The 14,915-nt window shown below is 39.2% G+C and overlaps 1 protein-coding gene across 4 annotated transcripts in view; it reads right to left on the bottom strand.

Annotated features, from left to right (window-relative positions):
* Positions 1-1,537: 1,537 nt before the first annotated feature.
* The window catches only part of Hapln1 (hyaluronan and proteoglycan link protein 1), a 64,413-nt gene continuing 51,035 nt past the window's right edge, over positions 1,538-14,915 (bottom strand). For all 4 annotated transcript variants that reach the window (XM_032899066.1, XM_032899067.1, XM_032899065.1 and 1 more), the window contains 3 exons: positions 11,898-12,269; positions 8,202-8,504; positions 1,538-5,455 (listed from right to left, as the gene is read on the bottom strand). In XM_032899066.1, coding sequence (XP_032754957.1) covers positions 5,166-5,455; positions 8,202-8,504; positions 11,898-12,269 — 965 coding nt within the window. In that variant the 3' untranslated portion in view covers positions 1,538-5,165. The remainder of the gene's footprint in view (positions 5,456-8,201; positions 8,505-11,897; positions 12,270-14,915) is intronic.

Here is a 14,915-nt window from a genome sequence, read left to right on the forward strand (position 1 = left end):
TTTTTTTGAACATATTGATTTGATTTCTTTCCGACTTATTTACTTAATTGAGAGGCCATAAAGGGCAAAATACATTTTGAATAGTTGTTTTTATGATTTGCATAAAGAAGGAATGTAAATATTTTCTGCATGCTCTGGAAGTTCATTATTAGCAACAGGAGTGCATACCTCTGGTGATTTAAGAGTTAAGAAAATCCTGTTTACGGGTTGCTTTCAGTGACCATTGCCTTCAGGTACGAACACAGGCAATTTTGAAATGGTGAACGCACCTATCTTAACAGATTTATGATACACCGAACTAAACATTTTAAAAAATTCATTTAGTGGTGCTGAGTATTGAACATAGGGCCTCAGACCTTCTATCTTCTTGCTCTGCCACTGAACTAAATACACTAAAGCCAAGAAAGGCTTTTTGAATACATTTGATTAGAAGAGCAGACCCCAGTATTCAGTCATTTGAAACTGGTTCCCATCACAGAAGCAAGCTTCTTCCAATGGAATCACAATGTTCCCGTTGGCAGAAAGTAAGCACACAGGAGGCTGCCAAGGACTGTGTGTAGGTGTGTCTATTTGTCAGAGCCATGAGTGACAGATAATGAGTGTTTTTCTGTCTTCACCTTTAGATTCACCTGCAAGGTCCTCAGCATCTTTCAAGATCCGACTTCAGTAGTTTGTAAACCATCAAACTCACTGGCTTCAAAAATATTTTTCTGATTCTGGCAAAACATTTTTCATTAATTGAAAACCCAAGGGACTTTTTTTTTAAGCAAGAAATTTTTCAGTGGAATGAATGAAAGCAGAGTTGCTAGGTTCCTTCCTTGGATAAGAAAGGATCGGGATTAATATTGCCAGAAATCTGTTCTCATCCAATATTTTAATTACTAGACAGAGGAGAATTTCAGCTTTGTCTTTACCTTGGGAATATTTGTCCAAATCAACAGTGGTCATGTGATCAGATAACTAGATGCCTATGACATGAGAGACCCTACTTTTTGTAGCCGAAGCTTTAGAGATGTAGATAACCTCAGAGGGTAAAAACTAGACGAGAGATGCTGAAGGAAAGAGAACTACTTGATTTCATAAGCCATTGACTTCCACCAAGCCTGCTAACATGTTCCGACAGTAACTGGCTGTAAGGTAAACTTACTGGCCTGAAAGAGATATAAAAATACATTGAAGCAGATGTGAGGTTTACTTCTTGTGGAGAAATAACTTGTGCAATTACAGTTTTCCGTTAAGGTTGGAACGTGAGTAACACACACACACACACACACACACACACACACACACACACGATATCTATGCTACTGAGAAGTAAGGCTGCAGAACCTTTAAACATCATAAATGGAGAGACCAAGGAATTGAAATAGAAGCCAAGAGCCTGTAATAGGCTACACACCACTTGCTGATACCTTTCTGTTTCTCCTTTCCTTATACACATGGCACCTAATGCTCAAACACAGGATCTATTCTATTCAACAAATTGTTGTAGTATTAAACCATTTTTTTGGTAAGGAAGCAACACATCACACTCGAATGGTTTCATTACTTTTATTTGGGGACTTAGAACCTCCATAGAATCTTTCACCCTGCCTCATACACTTTGTATGACAAAAATCAAAATATATGAAAAACGATGATAAAATGAATAGGATATTCCTCATTTTGAAAGACTTTGCACACTAAAAGAAAATTTAATTAACCTCATTACTGGAAGTTTTTTTTCTTCAGGCTGTTTAATGTATCCAAAATCAGCATGGGAAAGTTCTGAAGTATACTTTCTTGTGTGAATGTCACAGCTGGAACTCATTTGAGTATGTTCCATTCAAAGCATTGCACTAGCAACAGAAGAATTCATGTTGCATTTCATGAGTTTGACTCAAGGTAAAATGACTGATTCTATATGTCAGAAGAATCAAATGATACTGTAGCAAAACAAAATTGACTTTTAACATTTGTTCACCAGTTCATTGAATCTTACAGAAAATGAAAACATTCTTTTTTTTTTCCAATACACATTGGTTCTCCTCAAACTTGTCCTTTGTAGCTATTAAATGCATTTAAATATTGACCTTCTTCTAACTGGGTGGCTTACTGACTTCTGTATTATCCGTAGCTGTTGCTGTACACTATGCTGGCAGTCTTGAACTATGACATAATTAACTTCTCAAAAAAGTTGTCAGCTGTCAATTGATTTTTTTCTAAGCATTCTATGCAAAAAGAAAAAGAAACAAACAAAATGAAAACAAAAACAAAAACAAAACAAACAAACAAACAAACAAAAACCAAGACTAACGCTAACCTGACAACTGATTCCCTTCTACCTTTCCCTTTTTTAGCAGTCAGCTACTCCATGACATCAGCATGTTTTTAGGAGTACTGAAATCAAGAAACCCAGTATGGCTGCCAGCAACCAAATTGGTATCTTATTTGAATCTACTAATTGCTGAAATAACAAGCTACTATCTTACTGCATAAAATAGCACTTTAACAGGTACCGGCCCTTTTTATATGAAAGAAAATTTAAATTTACAAATACTACATTTGGCTAAAAGTTGCTGTGACAAAATATGGCAGCAGTCATTAAAAGATGGCTTCCAGTGTTAATATGACAAATTATCTTCATCCCTATAAGTATTTTTAAATGTATTGGATCTTTTTGCTTAGAGGTTTCAAATCAAGGAGTTTCAGTAAAATGTATAGATTTGTTCTGTTCTTTATGTATGGGCCATACTATAAAACGTTTTCATTATTTTGTAGTCTATCTGTCATCTCTTTCGTCTACAATGTGATTTCTGAAATAGACACTGTTAGGTCAACTTTCTGCTAGGAAATGTGCTAAGACAACTTTTTTCTTTTGAAGACATTCATAATGAGATATGAAGTAGGAAAATACGTTACTTGGTGGAGTAAACAGAAAGGTGAGAATATTAAAAGACCCCTTTCAATTAGGAGTTCAAAGGGCATGAAGATTCTGGTCCTTTGTGTGAAATTAGAAGTTAAAAACTCTGCCCAGCAGTGTTCATTCTAGGATGTTTTTAAGAATGGACAGATAGTATGCGATTGGTGTAGACATACGTCAGCTAACAGTCACTGGAGGTTTTGATCAGCACCGTTTCCTATACTAAGTATTCAAAGGTTAAGAAATGCTACCGCACTGCCCTGTGGACTTCTAGGATGATAAGTGAAAGGAATGAACCTACCTTAGTATAAAATGTATCTACTTGCCTTGCAGACAAAATTCTTACAATACAGGCAATGATGGTTCAAGTATATGATCTTCCTCCAAAGAGCTTCGCCCAGCCTGTAAGGAGCTAGTTTGGAGTCTCCTTCTTAAGTAATGTATTCATTATGTTATAGGCCATTCAGTCTCTTCAATTTGTGTTTAGCTTAGAAGTTGGAGTCCAGTTTATATAATCGCTGTTTGAGTGAAACCCCATTATTTCTTTGGATGTATACTTTTGTGTAATTTGCATACCCTAACTTACAACTACATGCATCATCACGGTTTAAGCCTCTGAAAGAAAGGACCTATTATTACTTACTATACTTTATCTAGATGATATATCATGATAGTTATGGTTTCATGGACTTCCAACTGCTCTATATCTTCCACACATATAACTATATTTATAGAGCATTTTTATTATAGTTATTACAGAGCTTTATATGCAACCATGGTCAATTCAGGAAACAAATTTATTTAGTTATGTTCATGGGGGAATCTACATAAAAACATTGATGACAGCATACCAGATATGTTATACTTGGATTATTATACTAAGTCCCATTCATGAGAATTCACTGTGAAGTAATGGGAAAACAGAATTATTACTTGAATACAAATATTGGTCCCTTTGGGGGTCTCAGCAGTCGTAAAAAGAACTTGCTATTTAAGACTGGAGTTGCTAGTACTGGAAGTCACTTTTCTGAACCTGGGCTTAACTTTTCACTTAAAGCCTGAAGGTGTGAAGTGTGCTATGAGAATGCCAGTATTTTACTTTGCCAAATTTAACCAGAAAGGAAACTGATAGTGGCTGTTTTTTCTATTTGAGGGACTATTTAGAAATGCATTTTCCCCAATTGTTCTCTAAATACAGGTCCTACTTGGGCACTATATCGTGCATACAAACAAGAACGATTTTGGAAGTTGAGTCTTTATTTCTTAGTTAGGCAAATGTAGAGTTATTCATTCATTTGATGGCTTTTGTCATGTAACGTAAATAAGAAATATTAAATAGATTAAAATTACTTTTATAGGACAATAATGTTTCATACACTAACATAAAATCAAGCTGCTACATTGTACTTGTTTTCTGTCCAGCAGTTTACCATTTTAACTGCCCTGAGTAGATTCTAAATACTGCTTAGCAAAGGTTCTTAGAATTTAAATATGATTCAGTAAAGCTACTTAAAAATAATAAAACAAGTCTTCTCAGATAGGTAATTGTAATTAGAAGGTAGGATTCTTTCATTGATAAAGTATTATCTGTGTACTTAAGTTGATACTTTATATAAAGGAGTTGACCTAGGAGATCTAACCGTGGTTTTAATTTTCTGCATCTGAGTCTCTATGAATTTTTTTGGTCAAAAAGTAGATTTTTAAAGAGTAAACTATTCTGTATACCGGAGACTTGAAGTATTAACTTTTAGAAAAAGTCTCTGTTGTTCCCTTATGATACTGAGTTTTTGCACCTCCCAGAATCCTGGTTTATGTAAAGAAGCCTGTATTTCAAATTCGTTGTTCTAATTTGTTTAGCGAAGTGCATTTCAAAATTGTAGAAATATGTAAAATTTGTGCTTGTGGAAGTTACTTCGGCAAGTAGCATTACTTTTCCTAATACAGTCCTGGTGACTGTCAGCCTACAGCATGTCCCGTTCATGAAATGACATCTTGTTGGGATGACATAGCATAAACCAGTTAGGCTCTAAAGCCCCTCCCCCTCTTTTTTAGCTTCCCTTATGCTTATATTAATTTATAATATATATCGACTGATAGCTTTACAAAACAAATGAATGAATTGGCCTTTATGAAAACGACTCTTTACAGTAAGTGAAAAAGGGTTATCACAGTTTTGGTAACTTGCATGAGTTCATATTAAAAACAAAAAACAAACGAACAAAACTTTCACGTATCTCGAGAACTGACTCTTTCCAGGGCACACTCAATTGTATGCTCGGAAGCAGTAGACCCCGTACAGCTTATGCTTTTTATCTGGGAAACCCACAAAGCGCACTGCAGCCTCTGTCGGACTACAGCGCCGTCTTGGCCGAGAAATAGGGTAGCGGACACTGCCATCCGCCAGCCATCCGGCATCGCAGCGGTCATAGCCCAGAAGCTTCCAGGCAGCAAATATCTGACCTACTTTCGCAATCTGAGCACCATCATTGAGACAAGCTTGCACTGCTTCGTCGTAGGTAAGCTTGGTGGGGTGGATCAGGTAGTAAAATCGGCCTGTGTGGAGAAGGAAAGAGTTAGCCAGCCTGGGATGGAAGGACCAACAGCACAGTGCTTCTCAGTGAAAGGAGACGCAGAGCAACATCTGAAATTTGGAGAACATAAGATTGCCATTTAAATGTCATATTAACAGGCCATTCTCGATTAAATAAATTTGCTTAAGCCTTGCTTCTTGGCGTGTGCTCACGCATGGCCTTGTATAGCATTAAAAAGAAAAGGGCACTGGCAGATGCAGTTTCTGATAGCTAATTAGAGACTAAAAGAGCTCTTCTGTGGTTCTAGGGAAGACCGAATTCACGTTGAAAGAAGGGCTATTTAAATTCTACTTGTAGCAAGACTGAACCCCAGTACAAGTTTCTAGAGAGGCGAAATTTGAATGTGAAAGGATCAAAAAACATTCTTCACATAAAAGTCCATTTAAAAGAAACTCAAAGCCCTCAAGCTCTTTTCAATACAGGTATCAATAAGACCTTATTCTCACCAAAGCCACAGCATAAAAATTCATCAAACACAGGAAGTCATTTGCGATTAATGACATCCTTGCTGAATGCAAACCCCGTCTGCACCCCCTTACTAGAAGAGGAGTTTGTTAATGTTTTAAAATTTTCATCTTTTGAAGCCTGACATTTTGCTATTTCTTGATTGCACAGAAACACTGTTACTTTTGACCACTTATTGAAGTATTAATGACTGAGATCTCATTAACAAGATGGACGGCATCATGTACGAATGAATCATCAGTTGGCAGAACTGGCATACATTGCATGTTTTCTCAGTTGTCTTAGTTTTAAGGGTAATATAATCACATTTTCCAATCACACACATTATATAGTGTATTATCCTATGGCTCTCATTTAGCATGACGCTCTTATGTGTGTGTCAGTGTGTCTGTGTTTGTGTGTGTGTATTTTTATGTGTGTGTTTGTTTATATGTGTGTATGTGCATGTGTGTGTGAGTGTGTGTGTGTGAGTGTGTGTGTTTGTGTGTGTGAGTGTGTATGTGTGAGTGTGTGTGTTTATATGTGTGTGTGAGTGTATGTGTGTTTATGAGTGTGTGTGTGTATGTGTGTGTGTGTGTTTATGTGTGTGTGAGTGTGTGTGTGTGTGTGTGTGTGTGTGTGAGTGTGTGTGTGTGTCAATGTGTCTGTGTTTGTGTGTGTGTGTTTTTATGTGTGTGTGTGTGTGTGTATGGGTATGTGTGTGTAAGTGTGTGTGTGTTTATGTGTGTGTTTATGTGTGTGTGTGTGTGAGTGTGTGTGTGTGTGTGTGTGTATGGTAAGTGAATGTGCATTTCTGTTCAGATGTTAATGGTTTTGACTGTGTGCCTCCAGCTAGAGGCACAAACCTAGGTGTTACACTCAGAAATGCTCTTCACATCTTTTGATACAGGGCCTCCCATTAAACTGGCGGAGCTGACCTGTGAGCCCCAGGGATCCTCCTGTTTGTGCCTCACCATCGCTGGGATTATAAGTGCACTCCACCACACCTGGCACTTTGCCATGAGTTCTCTGGACTAAAGGCAAGCACATCTGAGATGTCCCTATCCTTAAATAGGCTGCCACAGTGTAAACGAATGCTCCCAGTTCTTTCTACTCTAACCTAGTGAGATTTGAAATAAGCGTAGAAGCCACTGCAACATCCATTAACTAGAGAGTCTGGTCTGCCATCTACATAGAACAGCAAACCATAGGACATGAGTTCAAATCTGACCTCTACCTGTTTGAAAATGAAATTTGCTTGAGATACATATCCATCTGTTCGGCACCATGAACTCCTGCAGCAGTGTGGATGGCTGGAACTGCATCATTCAAAGCTCTTTCGGGTAAAATGTTGAAGTCTAAGTTGTTTCCCTTTTTAATTACTCAGGAGTCTATTTCCAGGGACTTTAAATATAACTATGGGCCTAGAGCAGATTCACAGGGATGTGACTTATGCAGTTACTCTGCCCCCTCAACTAGAAGGCCCTATGTTTTTTAAGGCCCTGCATTGTGCTTTTGCTTGTTCGTTTGAAGACAGTCTCGCTATATAGCTTAGGCTGGCCTTGTACTTATAGTGCTCCATCCCCAGTCTACTAAATAATAGGATTATGGACTTTTGTGACAATATAGCTTAAAACTCTTAATCCATTTTGAACAAAGGTCCCTACATTTTCATTTTGTAGTAGGCCCCCAAGGTTAGGTTCAGGATGATCCAATAGAAGGGCTGGGAGTGGGAAGAATGCGATGAGTCTGTTATTGGTGCCGTAGAAAACTTCCCTGCCTTTCTCTTTTAGTCTAATAGTGCTGAATTTGTCTCACTCAGTTCCCGACTTGCCTTGAACTTTGTTGATCATGATATTGTGACTGGGAAAGGGAGGATAAGTATGGCTGGGAAGCCCCTCCCCTCAGCACAGAGCAGTAGTGCAGGGACAGGACACTGGCAGCATGAAACAGGCACGCGTGACAGCTTCAACTACGTCATTAAAAAACTGTAGCGAAACCGGAAATATGTAGCTTTTGTTGGATTCATGTAGATAATTTTAAAATTATGACATTCAAAATTCAAGAACATTTTGCTTCTTTTAAAAATAAAGTGATACCTTAAAGGATTCTTTTCTGTTGGTTTTTTTTTGGGGGGGGGTTGCTTGTTTTTTTGTTTTTGTTTGTTTGTTTTGTTTTTAAAAATTAATATCAAAATTCAAACAGCGTTTTAGTACAACTTGTTCTCCAGGATAAAAGCAAAGGCAAAACAGCTGCCATCTTACCATTGAAGTTGGATGTGAAACAGAAAACATCATATCTGCTCTTATCCTTGTCCCAGAACCCGTAGTTCCTGACTCCAGGCACCGTGTTTTGGCCCCCGCAGGGCTCACGTGGTTTGGTGATTGGGTACTGCACAGATCCGTCACTGAGCCAGCCAGCATTGCACCAATCCAGCCCGCCCCGCCAGGCATCGTACAGCTGGTCGAAGGAAGCAATCACAGCATCCTGGTCCAGACAAGCCTGGCGAGCCTCGTGAAAGTTAAGATTGTAGCGTCCCAATCGTGGAAAGTAAGGGAACACCACACCTGTTCAAAGGAGAGACAGAAAAAGTCGTTAGTGATGAGCCCTGAACGTGTCGGCTTACAAGAGGGTGTGCAGAAAAAGCGCAATCTCCAGATGGACTAGGTTTTGGGGAACTCGGAGTGGTTTCTCACAGCCCCCTTCTACTTCACACACTTGGTTGCTAAGTACCCTGTAAGTAGCTATGACTTGGAATGACAACTTTAGTGATTTGACTCCACTGCCAAGAGTTCAACTCATGCTAAAAATGTCTGCCCTGTGAAAGAGATTCAGCCATGCGTTCCAATATGTCAGTACTGCTATTGGTTACTAAGCCCAGAACATACAACTGCTGAGTTTTTATGGGAAGGCAAAAGTCCAGGCTAATACTAAGGGTTCTGGGAGAAGGAGTATTTGGGCAGACGGTGTTTTCCAAAATTCACAGTTTTCTGGAAGATGTTGTTATGGAGTTAGCAGTTTGTTTCGTATAGTCTTTGACACTAGTAAAATGAATAAGTTGGATGCTTCAAATGTGCACGTTCTTCCACCCTTCTGTGTGCTGCTGAAAGTAAGTCACAAAAGTCTCATTCGTCTCATGCTAATTCCATAATTCTGTTCTAGGGAGACACACCCTGTGCAAAAGCATGATAACTTTTTGTTTCAACATTTTATGTATCCCTTAACTCTTGTTTCCTGCCCTTGAAACAGCTAAAACAGGGGCTCTTACTTTAAAACATCCCCATGATTTCCTTAAAGGTCAGGCAAATATGTCTATTGAGTAAAAGTCACATCTCCCAGCAACAGAGAGGAACTGCCTGGAAGACGCTGAAATGGGTTTTGCTTTTAGCATTTTCGTTTTTCTCTATTTATGAATTATATTGCAAACGAGAGCCAAGGTGTGAAAAGGATTTCCATATAAATAAACTAAAATATCGCTTCTCTTAAACTCGTGCTATGCAAGATGAGTACAGAGAAAACGTCCATTAATCGACTGTTCAATCCCGAAGAGTCAAGTATTTCAGAGAACAATCCGTTTGGAGATGCAAAGAGCACGGATTGGCATTTGACTTTGTCTGGGAAGAAGCAATGGCCTTCTGAAAACAATTCTTTGGCTCAAATAATTATTGGCGGGAATCGAGCTGTCTCACATCCTACATAGTTTCTTTAGGATTGGTATCAAGTTAAGGATTCAGAATCGTGTCATTTACTGTGTATTAAGGAAGACGTCTGACAACATGTCTCCCCTGTAGTTAGTAAAAGAATTCAGAGCAAGCATTCTTAGATATGTGATTACAGCAGATTAGTATCTTAGCCCATGGATTGCAGACATCTTGTCCCACTGGCCCAGTTATTGTACAGACTTTGCTACATGCGACAAGACTGCAGAGTCTACGCAAGACCACATACAATTCTCTAATAACCAATCATGGGTGGTGCGTCCTTTTCTAAACTGTCCTGGATACATCTACAAGAGAACTTGAGGTTTTAAATCAAATCTTTCCCCTTGTTCCTCAGTCCAGTCCAGCTGGCAGGGATCACAGCAGGAGAGGGTCCAAGAAGGCTTTCTGATCTCATTCTGCTTTCTCAGGTTCTTGGCTGATGGATCTATCAGCTGGCTCAGAGCCAAGAGAAGAAGGAAAGACTCTAGGTTGCCACTGACTGTGGTAATGGGGAGGAAGAACCAGGAGATGGTTCTCAGGATGCTCTGCCCCTGTCCAACTAGGACCAGGGTGTGCCCCAGCATGGAAGTGCTACAACGCTCTCTGCATACTGTGACATTTGTTCTCTTTTCTCAACAATCCCAGATGTGTCTCCTAGAAGGAAAATAACGTATCGAGCAATGCTTCTCTCGGTAGCTAGAGCTCAAGGAGCAGAACTCCCAGCATCTTTATCTAAAGATAGAAATGTTTGTACCACCTTTTCTTTGCCAAAAGGTTCATGATGGAAACTGGAAAATATAGGGTACTTTAATTTGTAATAACTTTAAAGACCCAGAAAAAATTTCAGATATCAACATACTATGCTGTGTATCCTGCTTTTATGAGCAGTAGAACAGCATTCATTAGTTCCTGAGTTAGTTCCAAATCCAGTATACAAATATAAATATGCATATGTATTTATATTTGAGTTGCTTTCTATTTTAAAATCACGTCACTCGATCCTTTTATAAAGTCACAAGACTTTTGTAACTTTAAAAATATTTTAATATTTTCTTTAAAAAACAAGTAATTAACTTTGTTATAAAAAAAAAACCTTGAAGGCAAAAAGCATCACATGCTAGGATTAACTAGAGCCACAGTCTATACATCTCGTTGAACATCTACACAGCTAGAACACGTGTTCTGTAGCCACAGAGCTTTGCACGGGATTTTATCAGGGAGATAAGGCTGACTGACTTCTACATGCCTGCCGGAATCTTGTGGGATTTGGGAGGGCTGGTGGTCAGGGTTATCATTTTCAAAAGACACAGTAACTTTTTCTCTGGAATGAGATAAAAGCTTCTAGCAAACGCTGACCTATGGTTTTGTGAAGGACACCATCTTACTAATGGAGCTAGTCTCAGTCTTCAGTGTAGAGCATGGGCAAAACTCATGGAAATGTGACAGCTTGCACTCTCTGCAGTGAACCCTTAGTGCTTTCCAGGAGTGATGACTGAGAAATGAGTCCAAGGTGAGGACACTTCTGCTTGCCTAGCTTTGTATTCTGTTGACTTTTAAACCCATTGAATGTGGTCAGTGTATGTATGTATGTATGTATGTATGTATGTATGTATCTATCCTTCTATCTATCATCTATCGTCCGTCTATCTATCTATCTATCTATCTATCTATCTATCTATCTATCTATCTATCTATCTCCCCAAGTACCTGGATCATTTGCTATTTAGTTTCTAAAGGACCCTGGGCCATTAAAAAATTGCTTCTTGGCAAGAATATTTAAGTAAACCAGAGGTTACTTTTTCTGCTAAATTAACTTCTGCAGTCATCTTACTGAATACAATTACCTGTATTTCACTGCAGATGTCCTTTACAAATCTTACCATTAGTTGGAAATAGAGATAATTTTAGAAGCACAATAAAAAAAGAATCTAATTTGAATTTCTCAATAACCACATAATGGGATTTAAGTTTTGAATAGCATAAGGCTATTTCCAAATATTATTAATTCAGTTCCATTGCAGGTTTCTCCTTGTTGTGAACAGTCTCAAATTTGCACATGAGTATTGTGCGTACATTTCTAAGCTGAAAGCTGAAATTATATGCATATGGCAAAACATAAAAGGAGAAAAACTTGCTAGGCAAAGACTTATGAGTTCCTCCATTATTGCTACAGTAACTATTACATGTTACCCTGTGTGAAAATAAAGAAGTGGAGACTCACTATTCCTTTGAAGTTTAACGTGCTTGATGAATACCTACCTTGTAACTCTAATGCCACCACAGCAGTATCATCTTCCAGTCCTTCAATCACCTCACACTTATATCTTCCGTAATCCTCCAGGGTGAGATCTGTGATGACCAGGGAGGCGTCATTATCACTGCCTCCCTTCAGAAACACTCGGCCTTGATAGCCTCCATAGGTTTTCTTGTGATAGCCCATGGAAACGAAGACATCCACTTCCCTGAGGTAATCTGAAGTTAGCTTGGTCCACTTAATGCGGATTTTGTGGATTCCCGAGCCAAATGCTGTAGGGTCTCGATAAAATTTACATGGCAGTGTCACGTTGCCACCTCTGTGCGAGAAGACCTTGGCTTGTTCTGCTTCCACAAGTAGACGGGGGCCATTTTCAGCTAGAAGAGGAAGGGGAAAGATGAAGAAGCAGAAAATAATTTCATGGGTTTTCAGAGTGTTTTATCTAATGAAAAGGGCTACCTGACCCGTTCTCTACATGCTTGCTTTGAAGCATACATTAAGATATCTCTATCAGCCAAGAGGTGTCTGCAAGCCATTATAAAACTGGGAATAATATACACAGTTGTCAATTAGGGGATTCAATAATGACCTTGTAATAAAGTCTAAATACTGTTTAGATTCCTTTCAATATGAACACCAAATCTATCAAGGTAAAGTAAGCTTGGACACATTTTCTACTGCTATTAAGTCTGAAATGCACTTGTAGAAAACCTTTAAAGAGACACAATTCACTTGTGCCTTATCATTACGGTCATGCATGTACCTTTGCATTTATGTCTTCCATTTATGTGCACTTGTAAAGCATTTCAAGCAACATTCACACATTTCATTTCAACCGAGACTGGGCATCAGAAGGTAGTCTTCGTGGCGGTGATAAACTACAGTAAGCTCTGAGATACATCCTCAAACCATGAAAGCTTAAAGTGTGTTAAGAATCGTAATTATTTTTGTAACACCCAATAACTATTTCAGTCTTCATTTCCTGAGGTGGCCTCAGTTCCTCTCTATTTCCTTTCTTCCTCTCTTTTCCTTGCTCTCCTCTTGTTTCACACCGATCACTTCCACCTTCATTGTTCTTGCCCTGTGGTTTCCTGCCTCCACCCTCCAAGGACTTCGTAGCTTTCTAAAGAGCACCGTGATAATATAAGTCGCCCAGTCAGCACTGCTGTCTCTGTTAGAGAGCCAGCAGTTATTTTCAGATCTTGGCTTTCCCTGGGGTTTCCCCTCATTAGAACTTGATGTTTTTGACCTTGACACATTCTGATGAGGATGTTTGAGATATGCAAAGGAAAAAGTGGAAGAACTCTAGGACAACCATACCTCTTGTCTTCACAGTTTCCAAACCATAAAAGCTGTTCTGAATATAGCTTGGCAGTCTTTGCAGCCCTAGAACAATTGTTCTTGAACAATCCTTGGCCCTGAGTCTTTTAAGATGGATAGATCACAAGGACGGCAGTTCTCAACCTTCCTAATGCTGCGACCCTTTAATACAGTTCCGCATGTTGTGGTGACCCCCAACCATAAATTATTTTCATTGCTACTTCATAACTGTAATTTTGCCACTGTTCTGAATCATGATGTAAACACTTTTGGAGACAGAGGTTAGCCACAGAGTCACAACCAGTAGGCTGAGAACCACTGCATCCAAAAGAGTCGCCATTTTCCTTAAGATAGAACTCAAAACTTATTTAATGACATGCGCAGAGCAGATTCTGATTCACAATAAAAATTATCCAAACTCGGATGCTTCTGATGCTCTTGTGATAAGAATTTGATGTTCAAAACTTAGCATATCATTGCATTTATTTGAGTCCAAATACTCAAAAACAGAAAAGTTCCCACTTTCAATAGATAATGAAAATAAAGAACATGACTTCATAAAGTAGCTAATTAAAATGAATCACAGGCACGATTCATTAAACATTTGCATGTGTTCCAATCAATCTCTTCTTATTTAGTACAAGAGAATCTGAAGAGGAGAAAAATGAAACCCACTTTTGCTCTACCCTACATGTAATTCTCCCACCTAATACTCTAGTATCTGTATCTGAGATCTACTTAAACATCTCTGCTCTTCTTTTTAGGGTGGGGGGACATGCTGCTGACTAACTGTGCTCAGTTTGGCTGTTTGAGTAGGATTGGACCCTACAGACTCATGTATTTAAGTGCTTGCTCCATAGGGAGTGACACTAGTAGGAGGTGTGGCCATTGAGTAGGTGTGGCCTTGTGGAGGAAGTGTGTTACTATGGAGACAGGCTTTAAGGTCTCCTATGCTCAAGCTAGGGCCAGTGCGGCAGTCTCCTCTGCTGCCTGCAGATCAAAATGTCGGACACGCAGCTCTCTCTGCAGCACCACGTCGGCCTGCGTGCTGTCATGATTCTCACCATATCATTAACGGACTGAACCTCTGAAATTCTAAGCCAGCCCTAGTCAAATATTTTCCTAAGAATTGCTGAGGTCACAGTGCCCCTTTCCAGTCATAAAACCGTAGCTAAGGCACTCACCAATTGTCACAGGGAACACTGATGCTTGACATTTGAGGAACGCACCTGGACTTTATGCCATGCTAGGCTTTGAGTATCAATAGAGACACTACACATTTCTACAAGAGGTTTCCATTTTGCGATTTGTTCAAATTACTCAGTTGAAAGTGGAAACCGATACCCACGTACAAAACTGAGAGGCACAGCAGCAGATAGCCAGACAGCAACGGGGATTTTCATAGGCAAGAGAACCTGATCTAATCCCACTGTGTCAATTGGTGATTCTTTCCCTGGGGCAAGCTCCTTCCCTTACAAATGAACTAAAGCATCATAGAGTAGACCTTGCACACACGAGTCACTCAGAACAGCATCAGATAGCACATGGCGCTACCCACCTAGTTACTATTGCACAGCTTGCACTCAGTAGGTCTCAGAATACTAGAGCACTGTCTAGTGGTAAGCAGAATTTTCACACTTAGAGATTTTCACCGTCAACCACTTGTAAAGTTTTTGAGCCGAACGGGTCAAGAATCTAAATAA

Source organism: Rattus rattus, chromosome 3, assembly GCF_011064425.1.
Source record: "Rattus rattus isolate New Zealand chromosome 3, Rrattus_CSIRO_v1, whole genome shotgun sequence".
NCBI classification, from domain to species: domain Eukaryota; kingdom Metazoa; phylum Chordata; class Mammalia; order Rodentia; family Muridae; genus Rattus; species Rattus rattus.